The 20,499-nt window shown below is 35.2% G+C and overlaps 1 protein-coding gene across 1 annotated transcript in view; it reads right to left on the bottom strand.

Moving 5' to 3' along the window:
• Positions 1-20,499, bottom strand: part of LOC116869697 (putative uncharacterized protein YKL083W) — a gene marked incomplete at both ends in the record, with an annotated part of 153,709 nt that overhangs the window by 38,868 nt on the left and 94,342 nt on the right. The window contains one exon of the mRNA XM_032861449.1: positions 16,583-16,636. Coding sequence (XP_032717340.1) covers positions 16,583-16,636 — 54 coding nt within the window. The remainder of the gene's footprint in view (positions 1-16,582; positions 16,637-20,499) is intronic.

Here is a 20,499-nt window from a genome sequence, read left to right as displayed (position 1 = left end):
GAATGAATGGGTCAACCAGGAAATTAAAGAAGAATTGAAAAAATTCATGGAAACAAATGATAATGAAAACGGTTCAAAATCTGTGGGACACAACAAAGGCAGTCCTGAGAGGAAAATATATAGCGGTACAAGCCTTTTTCAAGAAACAAGAAAGGTCTCAGGTACACAACCTAACCCTACACCTAAAGGAGCTGGAGAAAGAACAAGAAAGAAACCCTAAACCCAGCAGGAGAAGAGAAATCATAAAGATCAGAGCAGAAATCAATGAAATGGAAACCAAAAAAAAAAAAAAAACAATAGAACAAATGAATGAATCTAGGAGCTGGTTCTTTGAAAGAATCAATAAGATTGATAAACCCCTGGCCAGACTTATAAAAAAAAAAAAAAAAAAAGAAAGGACCCAAATGAATAAAATCATGAATGAAAGAGGAGAGATCACAACTAACACCAAAGAAATACAGACAATTATAAGAACATACTATGAGCAACTCTACGCCAACAAATTTGACAATCTGGAAGAAATGGATGCATTCCTAGAGACATATAAACTACCACAACTGAACCAGGAAGAAATAGAAACCTGAACAGACCCATAACACAGTAAGGAGATTGAAATAGTCATCAAAAATCTCCAAACAAACAAAAGCCCAGGTCCAGACGGCTTCCTGGGGGAATTCTACCAAACATTTAAAGAAGAACTAATTCCTAATCTCCTGAAACTGTTCCAAAAAATAGAAATGGAAGGAAAACTTCTAAACTCATTTTATGAGGCCAGCATCACCTTGATCCCAAAACCAGACAAGGATCCCATCAAAAAAGAGAACTATAGACCAATAACCTTGAAGAACACAGATGCAAAAATTCTCACCAAAATACTAGCCAATAGGATTCAACAGTACATTAAAAGGATTATTCACCACGACCAAGTGGGATTTATTCCAGGGCTGCAAGGTTGGTTCAACATCTGCAAATCAAACAATGTGATACAACACATTAATAAAAGAAACAACAAGAACTATATGATACTCTCAATAGATGCTGAAAAAGCATTTGACAAAGTACAGCATCCCTTCCTGATCAAAACTCTTCAAAGTGTGGGGATAGAGGGCACATACCTCAATATTATCAAAGCCATCTATGAAAAACCCATCGCAAATATCATTCTCAATGGAGAAAAACTGAAGCTTTTGCGCTAAGGTCAGGAACACGGCAGGGATGTCCGTTATCACCACTGCTATTCAACATAGTACTAGAAGTCCTAGCCTCAGCAATCAGACAACAAAAGGAAATTTAAGGCATCCAAATTGGCAAAGAAGAGGTCAAACTATCACTCTTCGCAGATGATATGATACTATATGTGGAAAACCCAAAAGACTCCACTCCAAAACTGCTAGAACTGGTACAGGAATTTAGTAAAGTGTCAGGATATAAAATAAATGCACAGAAATCAGTTGCATTTCTCTACACCAACAACAAGACAGAAGAAAGAGAAATTAAGGAGTCTATCCCATTTACAATTGCACCCAAAACTATAAGATACCTAGGAATAAACCTAACCAAAGAGACTAAGAATCTATACACAGAAAACTATAAAGTACTCATGAAAGAAATTGAGGAAGACACAAAGAAATGGAAAAATGTTCCATGCTCCTGGATTGGAAGAATAAATATTGTGAAAATGTCTATGCTACCTAAAGCAATCTACACATTTAATGCAATTCCTATCAAAATCCCATGCATTTTTTTTTAATAGAAATGGAACAAATAATCCTAAAATTTATATGGAACCAGAAAAGACTCCGAATAGCCAATGGAATATTGAAAAAGAAAGCCAAAGTCAGTGCCATCACAATTCCGGACTTCAAGCTCTATTACAAAGCTGTCATCATCAAGACAGCCTGGTACTGGCACAAAAATAGACACATAGATCAATGGATCAGAATAGAGAGCCCAGAAATAGACCCTCATCTCTATGGTCAACTAATCTTCGACAAAGCAGGAAAGAATGTCCAATGGAAAAAAGACAGCCTCCTCAATAAATGGTGTTGGGAAAATTGGACAGCCACATGCAGAAAAATGAAACTGGATCATTTCCTTACACCACACATGAAAATAGACTCAAAATGGATGAAGGACCTCAATGTGAGAAAGGAATCCATCCAAATCCTTGAGGAGAACACAGGCAGCAACCTCTTCGACCTCAGCCGTAGCAACATCTTCCTAGGAACATCGCCAAAGGCAAGGGAAGCAAGGGCAAAAATGAACTATTGGGATTTTATCAAGATCAAAAGCTTTTGCACAGCAAAGGAAACAGTTCACAAAACCAAAAGACAACTGACAGAATGGGAGAAGATATTTGCAAACGATATATCAAATAAAGGGCTAGTGTCCAAAATCTATAAAGAACTTAGCAAACTCAACACCCAAAGAACAAATAATCCAATCAAGGAATGGGCAGAAGACATGAACAGACATTTCTGCAAAGAGGACATCCAGATGGCCAACAGACACATGAAAAAGTGTTCCACATCACTCGGCATCAGGGAAATACAAATCAAAACCACAATGAGAGATCACCTCACACCAGTCAGAATGGCTAAAATTAACAAGTCAGGAAATGACAGATGCTGGCAAGGATGTGGAGAAAGGGGAACCCTCCTACACTGTTGATGGGAATGCAAGCTGTTGCAACCACTCTAGAAAACAGCATGGAGGTTCCTCAAAATGTTGAAAATAGAACTACCCTATGACCCAGAAATTGCACTACTGGGTATTTACCCTAAAGATACAAACGTAGTGATCCAAAGGAGCACGTGCACCCGAATGTTTATAGCAGCAATGTCTACAATAGCCAAACTATGGAAACAACCTAGATGTCCATCAACAGATGAATGGATAAAGAAGAAGTGGTATATATACACAATGGAATACTATGCAGCCATCAAAAGAAATGAAATCTTGCCATTTGCGACGACCTGGATGGAACTAGAGGGTATCATGCTTAGCGAAATAAGTCAATCGGAGAAAGGCAACTATCATATGATCTCCCTGATATGAGGGAGAGGAGATGCAACATGGGGGGTTAAGGGGGTAGGAGAAGAGTAAATGAAACAAGATGGGATTGGGAGGGAGACAAACCATAAGTGACTCTTGATCTCACAAAACAAACTGAGGGTTGATGGGGGGAGGGGGGAGGGGAGAGGGGGTGTGGGGTTATGGACATTGGGGAGGGTATGTGCTGTGGTGAGTGCTTTGGAGTGTGTAAACCTGTCGATTCACAGACCTGTACCCCTGGGGATAAAAATATATTATATGTTTATAAAAAATACAATTAAAAAATAAATAAATAAATAAATAAAATAACCAAATACCTCCCAGTGCAGGAAAAAAAAAAAAAAAGAATACCATAACCATAACAAGAAATCTTTGGGACTATGATAAGAAAATAAATCAATTTTACTAAAATATTTTAAAACAATTTATTACAAATTATTGATTTTGATATTGATTATAAATATAAAGATGATCATAAATTGATTATAAATTATAATATACATAAGTCCTGGAGATGTAATGTACAGTATGATGCCTATAGTTACTAATAATATATTATATACTTGAAAGTCGCTAAGAAAGTAGATCTTAAAAGTTCTCATCACAAGAAAAAATTACATAACTATTTGGTGATGGATGTTGACTAGATTTATTGTGATCATTTAATAATGTATGCATATTGAATCATTATGTTATATATCTGAAACTAATTTAATGTTATATTTCAGTTGTATCTCCATACAAATACTTTTTAAAAGAAAATATATTAAGTAAAACATATATGATCATGGATATAGACGGTTCAGTATTTGAGTGACATTTATTTTCCATAATTAATATATTAATTAAATTACATCTTAATCATAATCCAAAAATGGGTTTTTTATGGAAAATTATGCTTGACTTTAAAACTCATAGGGCAAAATAAATGCACATTGAAAGAGGAAACAAGAGGAAATATTTTCCCTACCAGATTGGAATGTATATTTGTTACTTACATTAATTAAAATAGTGTTATTTTGGTGGAAGTAGACCAGTAGACCAATGGAATGGAATAAAGAATCCAGAAATAGATCTACACATACAAAGGCCTCAATGTACCTCATGTTCTGTTAGTGATATTCTGTGTAGTCCCCTACCTAATTGAATAGTGATAACCTTAGTAACCTATAGGAAATAGAGGAAATGGTGTGTGATTTCTGAGGCTGTCATAAAAGACATTGGGTCTTTTGACTTGTTCTCTCTTAGATTATTCATTCTGGAGAAAGCCAAAGCCATGACTTATGGACACACAAGCAGCGCTATGGAAAGGTTCACATGGTGAGAAACAGTTCTTGCACTAACAGCCAGCACTAACTTGACAGCAAAGTGAATGAGCCATCTTGGAAGCAAATCCTTCAGTTGCAGTCAAGGCTCAGATGACTATAGCCCCAGCTGGCATCTTGTCTATGAGGGGGAAACTCCAAACCAGAACAACCCAACTATGCCAATTCCAAATTAATGGCCCCAAAAACAAAGCTAATACATGTTTATGGTTGTTTAAAGCTACCAAGTTTTGAGATAATTTGTTATACAGCAATTGGTAGCCAATACATGTTTCTGTATATAGAAAAAGGGTGCATTCATAACACAAAGTAATGTGTAACAAATTCATATTTAGCTCATGTCATATAATTTCTGTATGATATATTCTATCCTATTGTTATCCACAATATCCTATTGGTTATATGGGTCAGGTCTATTTAATATAAAAGGAAAATATACAACTGCATGCATACTAGGGTCACTGGGGTTCACTTTTGAGGTTGGGTACCACAAGCACTATTTTTTTAATTAGATACAAGACATAGTACTTTCTCTCTTTTTTCTTTTTTTTTTTTAGATATAGGATTGATTGTAATCTTGCGCTGTTAGCACAGAAGCTTATTTAAATCATTCTTGGCCAGGGGCAATTGGGTGGCTCTGTTGGTTAAGCATCAGACTCTTAATTTTGGCTCAGGTCAAGATCTTAGGGTCATGAGAACCACTGAGCCCAGCTCTGTGCTGAGCAGGATTCTGCTTAAGATTCTTTTCCTTTCCCTCTGCCTCTTCCTCCATTCTTCCTACCCACCTCTGCCACTCATGAGCATACTCCCTCTTTCCCTCTTAAAAAAAAAATCATTCTTGGTCACTTGTGTATGTGTACATGCACTTATGTGAGTACATATTTGTATGATTTAATTATATTTTAAAATTAATGTTAAGTTCATATACTATTTATTATTTCTCCCCAAAAGCACTCACTTATGTGTAGTTTAATCACACACACACACACACACACACGAGATTCTCTTTACTTATTTTCGTCCTGTCAAAACAATGGATTTAAGATATGTTAATTTATATCACCAGTAATTATTATCAGACTTATTTTTTTTGTTTTTGCCAATCATGCTTATGGAATAGTATCTCAATATTACTTTGATTTTATATATTTATTACTAACAAAGCTAAACATCTATGATTATTCTATATTTTGGTTTATGCTTTATTTATTCATTAATTTTTTATTTGTCCATTTTTCTATTGTGTGATTTTTAGGTATATTAAATTCTTCTTATACATTACAAATAGCAATTTGTTGATTTTCTATGTTGCAAATATTGTCAACAATTATATCATCTCTTAACTTTGACCATTAACATATTTAATACTCCACTTTGTGAATAAAACCGTACATGAAAAAACTAGAAATATGTGCTAAATTGATATCGTTGATAGCCCCAGTTAATAATCTCCCTTTATCCATGCTTCCTTTCCTTGAAAATATGTGATGCCCTCTCCTTCTGATTTTGGTTATGGCTGTATATGACTATCTGCAGTGAGTAGGATCTTAACAGATTTGATGCACAAAATAGTCTCAAAACAGAGCTTGAGATTTTCTACATCCTTCATCTGCCTTTACTACGAGAACAAGCCTAGATTAGCTATCTCTTGAGACCTTACCATTCCTACGAGAAAAAACTCAGTCTAGCATGCTATTGGTTGTTAAAAAATGTGAGCAGAACTGAATTATCCTGGTTGTAACCTTCTAGACCAGCTAACCTCCAGCCCCATAACTTCCCATTAAGACAGGTCAGTTGATCATGAGCCAGATCAGAGAACTACCCAGATGTCCTATTTCTGCTACCTAAGAAGTAATAAAAACTATATGTGGATGGAGGAATGTGATGACAAACTGCGACTCCCTTCTGGCACTATGTCATTCAGTGGTAGGGTGTTTGTTGCCCAGCAACAACTAACCAACACGATGTAGAAAGTGTAAAAGTCAGTGTGTTCAATGAAGGAGAAAACACCACCTTAATTTACAGGATTAAGGATTTGACCTTGCACAACTGCTAAGGGAGCTAGATACTGAAGTTCTGGGAAGGAAGTTGAGTGATAGGAGTAGTCACCAACCAGAAAATCTTAAAAACCTAGCTCATCTCACCACTGAAATGGAACTACTAAGGAAGGTCTTTTGGAGAGCTCTCAATGAGACATCACCATTGTGGGTCCACTGTCTAGCTTCTGGTGAAGGACGTGGGGCCAACATTAGTCAATAGGTTCAACAGTTAGGAAGAAAAGCTGCATGTGGGTGGAGGAGTTTGAAGACAAGTTGGAATTTGCTGGCAACTTTATGTCTGTACGTTACCACACTTAACCACGATGACTTCAGACAGTAACAGCTGCCTCCACATCCACTTTCTAAAATTCACCCCAAATTTTCCTTTTGCCAACTCTAACATATATTTAATAAAATTCCAAAAGTACTGTTCATTCTAGTCGACTTGATTTTTATAAACACATTTTTTAATACATTTAATGGTCAAATAAAAATGATAGCAAAGCCATGCTCACGTGAAGTAACCAGCTCTCATTCAACTGAAGGCACACAAACCCTCTCCTCAAAAGGTGATTCAAAAGTTCCACATGACACTCTATCCATCTTTGGTTCATTTTTCTTGTGGTTGAGTGACATTCCATTTTTGATATCCTGTGACTTAAACAGTGAGGTAATTTATGATAGTAGTGCAACAGGAGATGTGGGTAGGGGGAGAGAAAAAGAAAACGTAATTGGTTAACATCAAAGTAAGGAAGAAATACTGACATATTCCAAAATTCTCTTTCTGTGGCTGTTCATTTGGTCATAGGTGAAGTGACAGTTATAATTTCTCCCAACATCTATTGAATATTTTTTTGTCTCTGAGCATTATCTCTGTTGGTCATGGTTCCTTGCCTAGTGTGATAAGTCATGCTATCATTCCTGAAGGGCCTGTACCATTTGTAGTCTTGACTGTTCTGAGGTGTTAAATCATCAGTCAACTTTTAACACACAAATTGTAGATTCTGAGGAACACTCCAGACCACTGTAAAATGGATCTGAGTTAAAATTTCATTAAATCTTCTGATCTCTATAAGCACCCCGTCTGACTGGTGAACCACAATGTTGTTGGAGTCACCAAGTATTAGTCACATCAGGGCCAGTGTCCAGTATCCCTCTAAGTCTGGTTATTTTCACTTTTTCAGTGAAGAGCTATTCTGGTAAATGACCACAAGTCATGTTAGGGAAGGCTAGAAGGTAGATTTAAAATTTGCAGTAAATCAAGATCCTTCCGCAGAAGGATCTCTCCTCTTCTTAATTAAGAGACAATGGGTCTGTGAGTTGGCTCAACTCTTGAGAGTTAAGTAGTGACTCTATTGTGATCAAATGAGACTTCTGAGCTTTTTTACTGCTACAAATCAATGAAATTTTAGTAGGTTGCCCACTTATTGCAGTCCAAGGACATCATGATCAATTAGCCAATGCAAATGATCTCCGTGAATTCATTACAGTAATCACATGCACCATGTCCCTAATGAGTAAATGCTACCACATGGTCCTTGCCCATTTCAGTGGCAGCATTTCTCACTGTTATTCCTACTCTGCAGAGAATAGCCATTACAGGGTTGTTAAAGGATGTCTTTCCTCTACATCCAATATATTTCTCAAAGCCTTTTTTAAGGATATTCTATTCAACTTCCTATAGGATGTAATTAGGGAGAGGGTAAACAGCTCTGACATTATAAATCCATTCCAGCTTTGAGTCTCTGTTTACCTTTGTGTATCTTCCTCTGTTACCAAGAATTTCTGGCATGCGAACAGAATTTAACATGAGTTACCTCTTATTTTGGTCTCAGTCTGCAATTAACCATTACAGCCTTTTCTTTCTCTCTCTCTCTCTCTTTTTTTTTCCCAAAGATTTTATTTATTTATTTGACATAGAGAAAGAGATCACAAGTAGGCAGAGAGGCAGGCAGAGAGAAAGGGGGGAGAAGCAGGCTCCCTGCCGAGCAGAGAGCCCGATACAGGACTCAGTCCCAGGACCCTGAGACCATGACCTAAGCCGAAGGCAGAGGCTTAAACCTCTGAGCCACCCAGGTGTCCCATTAGAACATTTTCTAGCCTTTTAAGCTAACACGATGAATCTATAATCTCTGCCAACTATGCCCCTGTAAGGAAATAGAAGGTTCATGGCTGGGTATATGGGAAGCTAACAAGTAGATCCAACCAAGAATCAGGTGGTAGGTGTGGAACTGCAGTTGATCTCCATGGTCAGCAATCAAGAGAACTGGGTGTGAAGCAAAACTGACAGCCACATAAAAATTGCCAGCGCTTAACGCTTTTTGCTATCTCCTCATCTCGCCACACTGACCTACAGAGGGTATTGGCTACTTTACTTCAACTTCTAAGAATATTCCTCCTTCAGCCAATTCTAACTGGGAGTTATATAGGAGAAGTACATTGTGGAGAACAGTTCCAGCCTAGTCGAGTTGATAGCACAGAAAGCAACTTCTTTAACCTCAAAAAATCTATATAAAATAAAGCCAGGCCAAATAGCATATATAACACAGATACATTACATTACCAGTGCTCCCTTTGATGTTGAAAAGGCAAAGTGGATTATAATCCCTACTATTACTCAACATGAAAATCCTGATCAATTGCCAACAAATGAAGAAGCAAAAAGATACATAAGAAATGGATAAGGAAACTTTGTAAGATGATCATTTACATAGAATGTCTTAAGATCAACAAATCTTTAATGCTTTTGATAAATACTAGTTCAATATATATAAATCAAGAAAGTTTTTATCACTATAGTAGCCAATTAAAAATATAATAGAAATTCTGTATTATCTACAACTGAAAAGACCCAAAACAACAACAACAACAACAACAAAAAAAACCCTATAAACATGAGGGGTGCCTGCGTGGCTCATTTAGTTAAACTTCTGCCTTTGGTTCAGGTCATGATCTCAGGTTCCTGGGATCGAGCCCCACATCAAGATCTCTGCTCAGTGGGGAACCTGCTTTTCTCTTTGCCTACTGCTCTGCCTACTTGTGCTCTCTCTCTCTGTCTGATAAATAAATAAAATCTAAAAAAAAAAAACAACTAGATATGACTGTAATCAAAATCCACATAATGTGGGCTACTATAAAAAATTACCACAGAATTTCTGGCTTAAAAGATTACACACTTATTCTCTTATAGTTACTGAGATCAAAAGTCCAAAAACAGTTTCACCAAGTAGAAATTAAGGTGTCAGCAGAACTGCTTTCCTGACCCAGGCTCTAGGGGAGGAGAATATGTTAACTCTTGCAGTTTCTGGTGGCTGCGAGCATTCCTTAATTCGTGGTACATCATTCTTATATTTGCTTCCATGGTCACACACCTTTTCTTCAGCATCAAAACTTCTACTTTTTTCTCCTAGGAGCATTTGTGATTATGTTTAGGTCTTATGCAGATAATCCAGGATAATTTCCACATCTACATAAAATAATAGTTACAGGTTCCAGGGATTAGAATATGGACACCTTGGAGGTCATTACTCAGCCTATTACACAAAGTTTTTGAAGTGTTAAATACATATTAGAAGTTCCAAATAAACAGGGATACCAAGTTAGTGGATGAAATGACTATGTGTTATAAAGATGTCAATTTTTCTTAATGCATGCCATTTTTGCAATTCAAATCAAAACCCAGGGTAGATATTATTTTTGTAATTGTGCAAATTATGATTCTAAAATATACATAGAAAAATAAAAATTCATAAATATCTAGGAAAATTTATAAAATGATATTCACAGTTCAGGGAATGCACCTGCACAGGTATTAAGATAATGTTGCAAACTTATGTTAAAATGCTGTGCTACTAGTGAAAATGGAATAAATTCAATCATGCAAGAGAATGAATAATATAGGAACAGATTTATACATATGCTATAATTGTTACTTGATAGAAATGTTAATAAAACCATTAAAATTTATTGATATTTATTTATTTATATTATGGTCACTTAGCCAATGATTCATTAGTTGTGTGTAACACCCAGTGCTCATCACAACACGTTTCCCTCTTAACACCCATCACCCAGTTACCCTGTCCCCCCACAACCCTCCCTTCTCCAATCCTCACTTTGTTTCCTGGAGTCCAGAGTCTCTCATGATTTGTCTCCCCCTCCGATTTCTTCGCATTCAGTTTTCTCTCCCTTCCCCTGTGGTCCTCAGTGTTATCCTTACGTTCTACATGTGAGTGAAGCATATGATAATAATTTTTCTTTTCTTGACTTATTTCACTTAGCACAATCACCTCCAGTTCCATCCATGTCGATGCAAATGGTAGGTATTCATCCTTTTTCATGGCTGAGTAACATTCCATTGTATATATCAATCACATCTTTATCCATTCATTTGTTGAAGGGCATCTCGGCTCCATCCACATTTTGGCTACTGTGGACATTTCTGCTATGAAAATTAGGGTACATGTGTCCCTGCTTTTCACTACATCTGTATTTTTGGGATGAATACCTAGTACTGCAATTGCTAGGTGGTAGGGTAGCTCTGTTTTTTTTGTTTGTTTGTTTTTTTGTTTTTTTTTTTAAGATTTTATTTATTTATTTGACACAGAGAGAGAGAGATCACAAGTAGAGAGCTAGGCAGAGAGAAAGGGGGAAGCAGGCTCTGCTGAGCAGAGATCCCGATGTGGGGCTCAATCCCAGGACCCTGAGATCATGACCTAAGCTGACGGCAGAGGCTTAACCCACTGAGCCACCCAGGTGCCCCTGGTAGCTCTGTTTTTAATGTCTTGAGGAACCGCCATATTGTTTTCCAGGCTGGCTGTACCAACTTGCACTCCCACCAACAGTGTAAGAGGGTTCCCCTTTCTCTTGTGAAAACTGAATATATATGAATATATATTTGAATGAATATATATGAATAAAATATATTAATATATATTTATTTATTATATATTAATATATAGTATATATAAAATATAATAAAAATTAAAACTCTAATTTCCTAAAATACAGACCCTAGCAGTGTTAAAGACCTAACAACAAAGAAATAAGCTGGGAAATAAAACAAAGAGGAATAATTTTTGACATTGGTGTGAGAAAGGATTTCTTAAAGAAGACAGATCAAAATCACAAAGGAGAAATTAGATGAATTTAATTATATCACAATATAGCTTATCTCTTTAATAAACGATACATCTGTTAATAAAATACATGTATTTGTATAAAGTACATGTTAAATTATTTGAAAGAATAAATAACAAACCTTTAATAGAAGTGGTTTTCAGTGATTTTTGTGCATGTGTGTGTGTGCTGGGGGAATTTCTCAATGCCTTTTGTAATAACATTTGAATTTCTTTCATGGAACATTTATTTATGTATCACTTGTTTGATTAGAAATATATAAATCTATAACAATTATAAAAAAAAGTCTGAAAGGCTCACCCATTATTTGTGAATCTAAGAATTATAGATTAATTTTACTTTATCCTTCCCTTATTTTTCATATTTCTAAAATGAACATGTATTATTTTATAGTAAAAAATAAAAATTAATTTAACTTATTTTTTTTAAGATTATTTATTTATTTATTTGACAGACAGAGATCACAAGTAGGCAGAGAAGCAGGCAGAAAGAGAGGAGGAAGCAGACTCCCTGCTGAGCAAAGAGCCCGATGGGACCAGGACCCTGGGATCATAACCCGAGCTGAAGGCTGAGGCTTTAACCCACTGAGCCAACCAGATGCCCCTTAATTTAATTTTAATAGAAAAGAATGTCTTTTTTTCTTCTTCATTGTCTCATTTGTTTACCTTACTAGAAAATAAATACGAAGGCAGTTCTGTACTACTAGAAATTAATACAGTTCTCTGTTGAATCATGGCCGACAGGTTTAAAATGATCTCTGATTCATTATAAAATATCAAGTAATCCTTACGTATCACTAGAACAACAAAAATAATATTCTATATGTATCTTTTAAATTTTATTCAGGGTCAGGGTATGAAGAATTATTCGAATATTATTCGTCAAGAGAATATTTTTCAGGAAACCAGTGATGCCTGATTTTATGTTGCTATCAGCCAATGAAACAAATTTTCTATAATCATGAATAAGACTTCAGGAAATATCCACCATAGTGTGTGTCCATGTTCTTTACAATAACTTGTAGAGTCAAATAGGAAATTTTTCAGTAGGAAATAATACAAAATTCTTTGGTATTATTAATTATAATAATAACCTATTGTTTTGAATGAAACCTGTTAGTTTCTCTCCTCTGTGCCAAAACCATATCCACCTGATGAACTTCCATTAGGCTAAATGAGATAATCGTGTCTTAGGCTGTTCCAGATGGCATTTTTCACACTAATGCAAAGTCACAAATAAAATTTTAATTTGCTTCTTAAGAGGCAGATCTGTTCAAATAAATGAACAGAAAAAATAAATGTTTGCACCTTAGGTAAGTATCAGGAACAAACTCCAGAGATACTGTTTCTAAGTTTATTCAGTGACAGTGAGCCAGAACATACTACAAAATGAGAAGAACCAAAGGTTTTTTGTTGGTTTGTTTTTGTTTGTTTTTACCATCTCATTACATTGTTATCCTTTACTTACAAGAAAACACAGGTCGTTTCGACACACCAAATATAAACACAGCATTATAAGTATGCTTCTAGAAGGAGTGTGTTAAATTTTTAGCAATGTTTACTTTTTGGTCTCTAATTTTACTTAGGTAAAATACTTAATGGTGTTTGTCTTATGCATCAGCTGGGCTGCATCAGGTTTTAATGAGTAATCATATGTTTCAGGGAGCATGATCTGTGATATAGTCTATGTAATATAAATACTGTGTACCAAAACAAGTTTAATTTAACACTGACCTGTATGGGAAATTTTTTTTTTTTTAATAGTACTTGCAATGACGGGTTTTACCCCCTCCTTTCGGCATGTTAAAACAACTGTCAACATGCGAGGCATAAAATACTTCTAATTTCCTCTTTGTTTCCTAAAGTACCCTTTATCTTTTTTTGTCCTTAGTCACGTTTCCAGACTGCAGTTAATTGTTCTTTGTGTTAATATAACTAAATCTATCAAGGAACTATAGCAGAAACTCTGTGTGTACGTGTGTGTGTGTGTGTGTGTGTGTGTGTGTTGGGGGGGATTAAAAGAACATTGAACATTCCATTAGCTCTGCTATTCCTATGCCATTAAGGCACGTGGTGTTTCAAATACAATCACTGGACTCATTCCTTCAGGGTAAACAAAGAGGCATTTAGTATTCATATTTAGCCTTAAATGCCCACATATAATTTATAAAAGTTTTCATAACATTTTTATTCTTTAAGAGGTAACATGAGTCATTCACCTAGAATTAAGTCATGTTAAAGCTAGAATGAGTCAATGCTCATCTTGTACAATCTGTTCATTTTAATAGATGAAAAATAGGTTCAGAGATAAAGGCTTGTTCAAGGTCATAAAACCAGAGGGCTTCTAGACTCTTCCACTTCCTAGTACAGCACCATTTTTGCTCTAATCCCAGTACTTCCCTTTTCCTTATTGATTGTAATTTCCAGGAATGTAGGATCTGAACTTTTGCAACTGTTTTCCCTTTCTCAAGTTATTTGAAGCTCACTAGAGAAGAAACATGATGACTGTTTGACATTTCTACCATTGAAGAAGGTGATGTTTCTCATGACAATATACATTTGCTTCTTTTCAAACCATGGAGACCAAGAGCTATGATTGTGTGGAGCCCAATAAATGAAAGCCTGCTGACAAAATGATTTAATACAGACCGTGTAAAGTGTCAATTATTAAATGTTTCATACTCAGTGATAAGGGACAAGGAGAGATAAATTACCACTTCGGTGACACATTAGAAAATATGCTCAGCAGAGATGAGGCACCTGAATTGTCAAGTTAGAAATGACCCCATTAGAAGAGTAAGAATCATGGGAAAAGAAAGAAACAGAAAAAGCCATGTTTTACCTTGAATGACAGTGTGAGAGGTTATCCTGGATTTTCCTGACAGATTTAGTAAATACAGGGCTCATTCTTTAGCAGAATTTGAGCTCTATAGGGTTATTTCTCTAGGTGACTATTTTTCTCTTATTGCCAGAATAGTTAACTTTGATTATTAATAGCATTGAGACTGATTATATTTTTTTCAAATTAGAAATGAAAATAGGCAGCATATAAACAAATGATAATCTCAGTAGCTCATATAATCCAATAATCAATATGATTCAGCTGTATAACTAATTTTATCTGTATTCAGCACTTTTAATAATTCCCATAACCTTTTTATTTATATGTTTGCATTTTATGGGGTGTCAAGGAAACAATTCCAGCTGGCTTTTCATTCCTGTTTCTTGTTAATATACACTCAACAGTAGAATATATAAGATATGGAAGATCTCTAGAGTTAATTTGGTATCTTCATAAAGAAAATTTCCATATTCTTATGCTCTAGACTAGTGCTTTTCAAAATATAAAGTACACACACATTATCTGGAAATCTTGTTAAATTTGGATTCAGTGGGTTCCAGCTGAGGCTAAAATTCTGCATTTCTAAAACTCCCCAGAGATGCAAGTTGTTTTACAGACTACAGAGTAAGTAGCAAATCAGGGCAGGGTCTCCAGACCAGAAAAACCAGCAGCACTTAAGCGGTCCTTAGGCAAATTCATGGGCTATACCAACACTTGGTGCATCTTAATCTCTACGAGTGGGCCCAGAAACCCCAGAAACCACTTACTCTCATGCTACACATTCTTCCCAAGTCTTTTTTTTTCTTTTTAATTTTCCTTTTTTCTTTTTTTTTAAACACAAATAGGCCTTAGACAAGAGCTGCATATTATGTATACATATAATTGTACATATGCTTATATAATTGTACATATGCTAATATATAAGTACTTTGCTTAAAATTCTCAAGAATCTTTAGGTTAGTCACAGTTTTTTTTTTTCTCTTTTTTAACCAATAGCTGTGGACTCAATTTAAAATGAAATTTAAAAGAAGAAAAATGTAGAGCAAGAAATTGATAAAAAATTTTAGGATTGATTCAACTTTCCTCTTTTTCCAGTATAAATTCCTCTATCACAAAGAATATCAGTTGTATAAAATTCTACTATATAAAATTTTTATATTTATAATTTATTAGGTATTAATTATGGCTGAATAAATGTCCTGATTTTATAAATTTTCTACCAAATTCAGTACCTTTTCTTCTTTTGCCTTATATTACTTTAGAGTAGGTAATGTTTTTCTATGCAATTAAATGAAAGCTTTACTTCATTTCAGAAATGGTTATTTTCCAAAGAGTCTTATTGAAATTTCACTCACCATGCATGATAAAAACATTTCTGATCTATCTACAAATATGTCATGGTAGATAAGGTAAATATTAAGCACATTATAATTATTCAGGCCCTATTTGTCTGGAATTTGGTCATTTTCTTCTAATGTCTAGAGGAGAACAAAAAAATGAAGATATCAGTGTCTGTGTCACAATAAAATAAAATAAAATACTTAACACTCTAAAATTGTCTTCAAACTTTTCTTGACATGGATGTTGGACACTGAAGAGCAAAACTTTCCTTCCATTTCTCAAATAGAGGGTTTTTTTGTTTGTTTTGTTTTTGTTTTAAAGATTTTTTTATTTATTTATTTGACAGACAGAGATCACAGGTAGGCAGAGCAGCAGACAGAGAGAGAGAGAGGAGGAAGCAGGCTCCCCGTCAAGCAGAGAGCAATGTCCGGCTCGATCCCAGGACCCTGAGATCATGACCTGAGCCTAAGGCAGAGGCTTTACCCCACTGAGCCACACAGGCCCCCCTCTCAAATAGAGTTTTAATAATGGTTATATGAAGGTGTAATACTGTGGCTGGGAAGTTTTATAAATAATACAAAGGACAAACTGGGTAGCATCAGTATGAAGATCTCAATCTACTCAATATCAACTATATGAAAATGTATTAATATCTTACTTCACAATTTTATTTTTCTAATATTTTGGAAGAATTTTTCTTATTTTGTTTTTAAAATTTAGACAAAAGTAATTTATTTTATGGCATTGTTTGCATTTATAATAGTTAAAATGTATTCTAAGAATTCTTATGAATCAGGAATACTAACTCTCAAATTTATATATATATATATATATATAAAAAACTCTCAAATTTATATATATATATATATATATATATATATATATATATATATATATCTTATAGAACAAAATGTACTCTTATCATACCATCAAAGATCATACTCCTTGGTATTTACCCAAAGAAGCTGAAAGCTTACGTCCACACCAAAAAGTACACAAAAGTACACTGAGCCTCAGTGGCTCTGTTGTTGAGCATCTGACTCTTGATCACAGCTCAACTTTTGATCTCAGGGTCATGAGTTCAAGCCCTGCATTGGGCTCCACCTTAGGCATGGAGCCCACTTAAAAAAAAAAAAAAGTGTACACATGAATGTTTATTGCAGATTTATTCATAATTACCGAAACCTGGAAGCAACCAAGATGTCCTTCAGGAGGTAAATGCATTAAAAAAAGTGATACGTGGTTCCAAACAGTAGAATATTACTCATTGCTAAAAAGAAATGAGCTATCAAACCATGGAAAGGCAGGAAGGAAACTTAAATGGCTCTTATTTTCCTGAAAAGCAAAATGCCGTATGATTCCAACTGGGTAACATTTTGGAAAAGACAACTATGGAGACAGTAAACAGATCAGTGGTTGCCGGGGCTTGGGCAAGGAGTGGGGAAGGAATAGGTGGAGCACAGAGGATTTTTAGGACAGTATACACACACACACATATATACACACATAATATACACATATTCTATCTATATAATATTATAATGATGGGTCACCATGCATGTGTCCCTAGAATACACAACACCAAGGTGAGCCCTAATGTAAATTATGAACATTGAGTGATAACGATGTGTCAGCCTATGTTCATTAGCTGTAGCAAATGTACCATTGCAATGCAGGTTGCCCACAGTGGAGGTTGTGCCTGCGTGGGGACCAGGGCATATGGGAACTCTCTGTAGGACATGGGATCATGACCTGAGCTGAAGACAGACGCTTAACCAACCGAGCCACACAGGCACCCCAATTTAAAACTGTCTTAAAAACTAAAGCTTTTCATTGAAAAAAAACATAATTAGAACTTCATGAATACAAACTTTTATAATTAATGAAGTTAATATGATGTTATTTTTGTATATATTCAGTTAAAGTTTTTAGTTTTTCAATGAACTTTCTTTGAAGCTGAAAAATCCATATAAAAAGTGCACATTAGGGACACCTGGGTGGCTCAGTGGGTTAAAGCCTCTGCCTTTGGCTCAGGTCATGATCCCAGAGTCCTGGGATCAAGCCCCACATCGGGCTCTCTGCTCAGCAAGGAGCCTACTTCCCCTCCTCTCTCTCTGCCCACCTCTCTGCCTACTTGTGATCTCTGTCAATTAAATAAATAAAATCGTTAAAAAAAAAGTACACATTATACTCTCTTTTTTTTCTCTCAAATAAAAAAAGTAAATAAAATATTATTAAAAAGGAAAGAAGCACACATTATAGTGTATGTCTTAATGAGCTTTTTAATGACATACATATCAAAAATTAAGTTATAGACTGTATGATATTGGCTTTACTTCACTAGCATTTTCAAGGGTCTCTCTCCAGCATTCCTGTCATTGGGATCCTCTGGGAAATAAATTATACTATGCTCACCTGTGAATTCTGAGGGCCCGTATTTACAGATAGAGTAAACAATTATTGAAAATGTAAGAATGAGGGCACCTGGGTGGCTCAGTGGGTTAAGCCTCTGCTTTCAGCTCAGGTCATGATCTCAGGGTCCTGGGATCGAGGCCCACATCAGGCTCTCTGCTCAGTGGGGAGCCTGCTTCCCCCTCTCTCTCTGCCTGCCTCTCTGCCTACTTGTGACCTCTCTCTCTCTGTCAAATAAATAAATAAAATATTAAAAAAAAGAAAATGTAAGAATGAACAGACACAAAATATACAATATGTTAATTATGAAAATCTCTTCTTAAACAATTGTCCTAAATAAGCTAAAAATAAGTATTACCTGTTGTTCATAAATCTTTATGGTAGAGTATCAGTGGAATAGCAAGGAAAAAGAAGTAGCATATCAAGAAATATTTTATTATTGACATTATTTAGAATTGCCATATGATAATAATGAAAAACAAAACAACCTTTATTTGCTGTTATTACTGTACTTAAATTCTCTACAGGGAATGTACTCTTTTACTACCTAAAGAAGAGATGAACCACATACACTGCCCATAACTCTGTTATGCCCCACTGGAGAGTGCCTACTCTTAAGTATATGATTATTGCATATTTAATATGTTATCATGCCATATGATATACACTTTCATATTCTATTTCATTATTAAAACATGATCACTATAAATTAAAGCTTTCTTCATGAAAATCAACCTCAAGGTAAATTGGAAATAGTTAGAAAATTATAGCTAGCAAACAGAAAGATCAAACAATTTATAAAAGTAGTGACTGTGATATTATAGTATTTTAGCTAATCTTTTAGATAAGGACTTGTTTTGTGCCTTCCTCTCACAGTCTGTCTCTCCCTCCCTCTCATTATAGTTCACAACAGTGTAAGCCTGGACATGATCAAAACATGAAATGTTCCAACCCTTAAAAAAATATCTTTTGCAGTGGCGCCTGGTGGCTCCGTCAGTTAAGTGTCTGACTCTTGATTTTGGTTCAGGTCACAATCTCATAGGTTGTGAGATCCAGCCCCATGCAGGCTCAGCCCTCTGTGGGAGTCTGCTTGAGATTCTCTCTCTGCCCCTCCCCCATTTGTGCTTGCTCTCTCTCAAATCAATAAATAAATATTTTAAAAATATCTTTTGCTGTATTGGGTTCAAAAGCAATACAGATCAATGATAACAGTCATCAACAAGCTCTTCCTCTTATGTTCTATGCACAGCCTTTTGTTTATTTATTTATTTATTTATTTGGTAAAAACATTAAATCTCTACTGTGTTTTATTATAGGATATTTATTTTTTAATTTTTTATCTTTTTTTTAAAGATTTTATTTATTTATTTGAGAGAGAGACAGTGAGAGAGAGAGTATGAGCAAGGAGAAGTTCAGAGGGAGAAGCAGACTCCCCATGGAACTAGGAGCCTGATGCGGGACTCGATCCCAGGACTCCTGGTTCATGACCTGAGCCGAAGGCAGTCGTCCAACCAACTGAGCCATCCAGGAGTCCCAATTATAGGATATTTAAAGAATAAAATTTGAAGTGTAGATTTGACCAAGGGACATATTTGTAGGCAATCCAGTTGAAATCATCTTTCATATGACAATGCTTCTTGTTTTCCATTAAGAATGATTTTTTTTCTTAAGAATTATTCGTGGTCCAAATGGCTGAAGTACAATGCATATAAAAATTTTTCTTGAGTGTCATCCCAACACTTTTTTAATCAATCAAGAAATTTCATTATTCATGGACTTATAAAGTTCATGATCATGGTTCTTTGCTCCATGAAGTACCTAAAGGATTCAAGGTGCTATGGGTAAAGTACCCCAGAGTAGTGGCTGAGAGTGTACAGTGTAGTGAAAGTAATCAGATATAATTGGGTTTAAACTCTGGTTCTTCCACTCATTAATTAGTGTTTTTTTGTAAACTTATCTAATTTCTGTATATATTAATTTGTTAAATATCTGTAAACTAGAGACATTATTAAAATACACTTCAGGCTTATTCTAAGAACTAAATAAACTGGTGTTTGTAAGATGCTTATTTTAATGTCTGGTACACAGGAACCATCCTATCAATCTTCATTAATATCAGTCATGTACTTTTTCCTGATATTATTAGTCATCTTGACAGTGTGCAAAGAAGAAAGTTTAACAGCTGATTCAAGGGAGTACAAAGAAGAAAGTACTGAAAATTATGGCTGAATGTCTCTGTTTTTTTTAGCTAATTCTACCTAGAATCATGGCCAAAGGCTTCCACACCCTAACCACTGCCTAGGTCCACTGTCAAACAACTTGTTCATATCAAACAAACAGAGACTAAA

This window comes from Lontra canadensis, unplaced genomic scaffold, assembly GCF_010015895.1.
Source record: "Lontra canadensis isolate GAN:19392208 unplaced genomic scaffold, GSC_riverotter_1.0 scaffold1, whole genome shotgun sequence".
Taxonomy (NCBI): domain Eukaryota; kingdom Metazoa; phylum Chordata; class Mammalia; order Carnivora; family Mustelidae; genus Lontra; species Lontra canadensis.
Note: the sequence above shows the minus strand (reverse complement) of the source record. Positions and strands in the feature narration are given on the sequence as shown.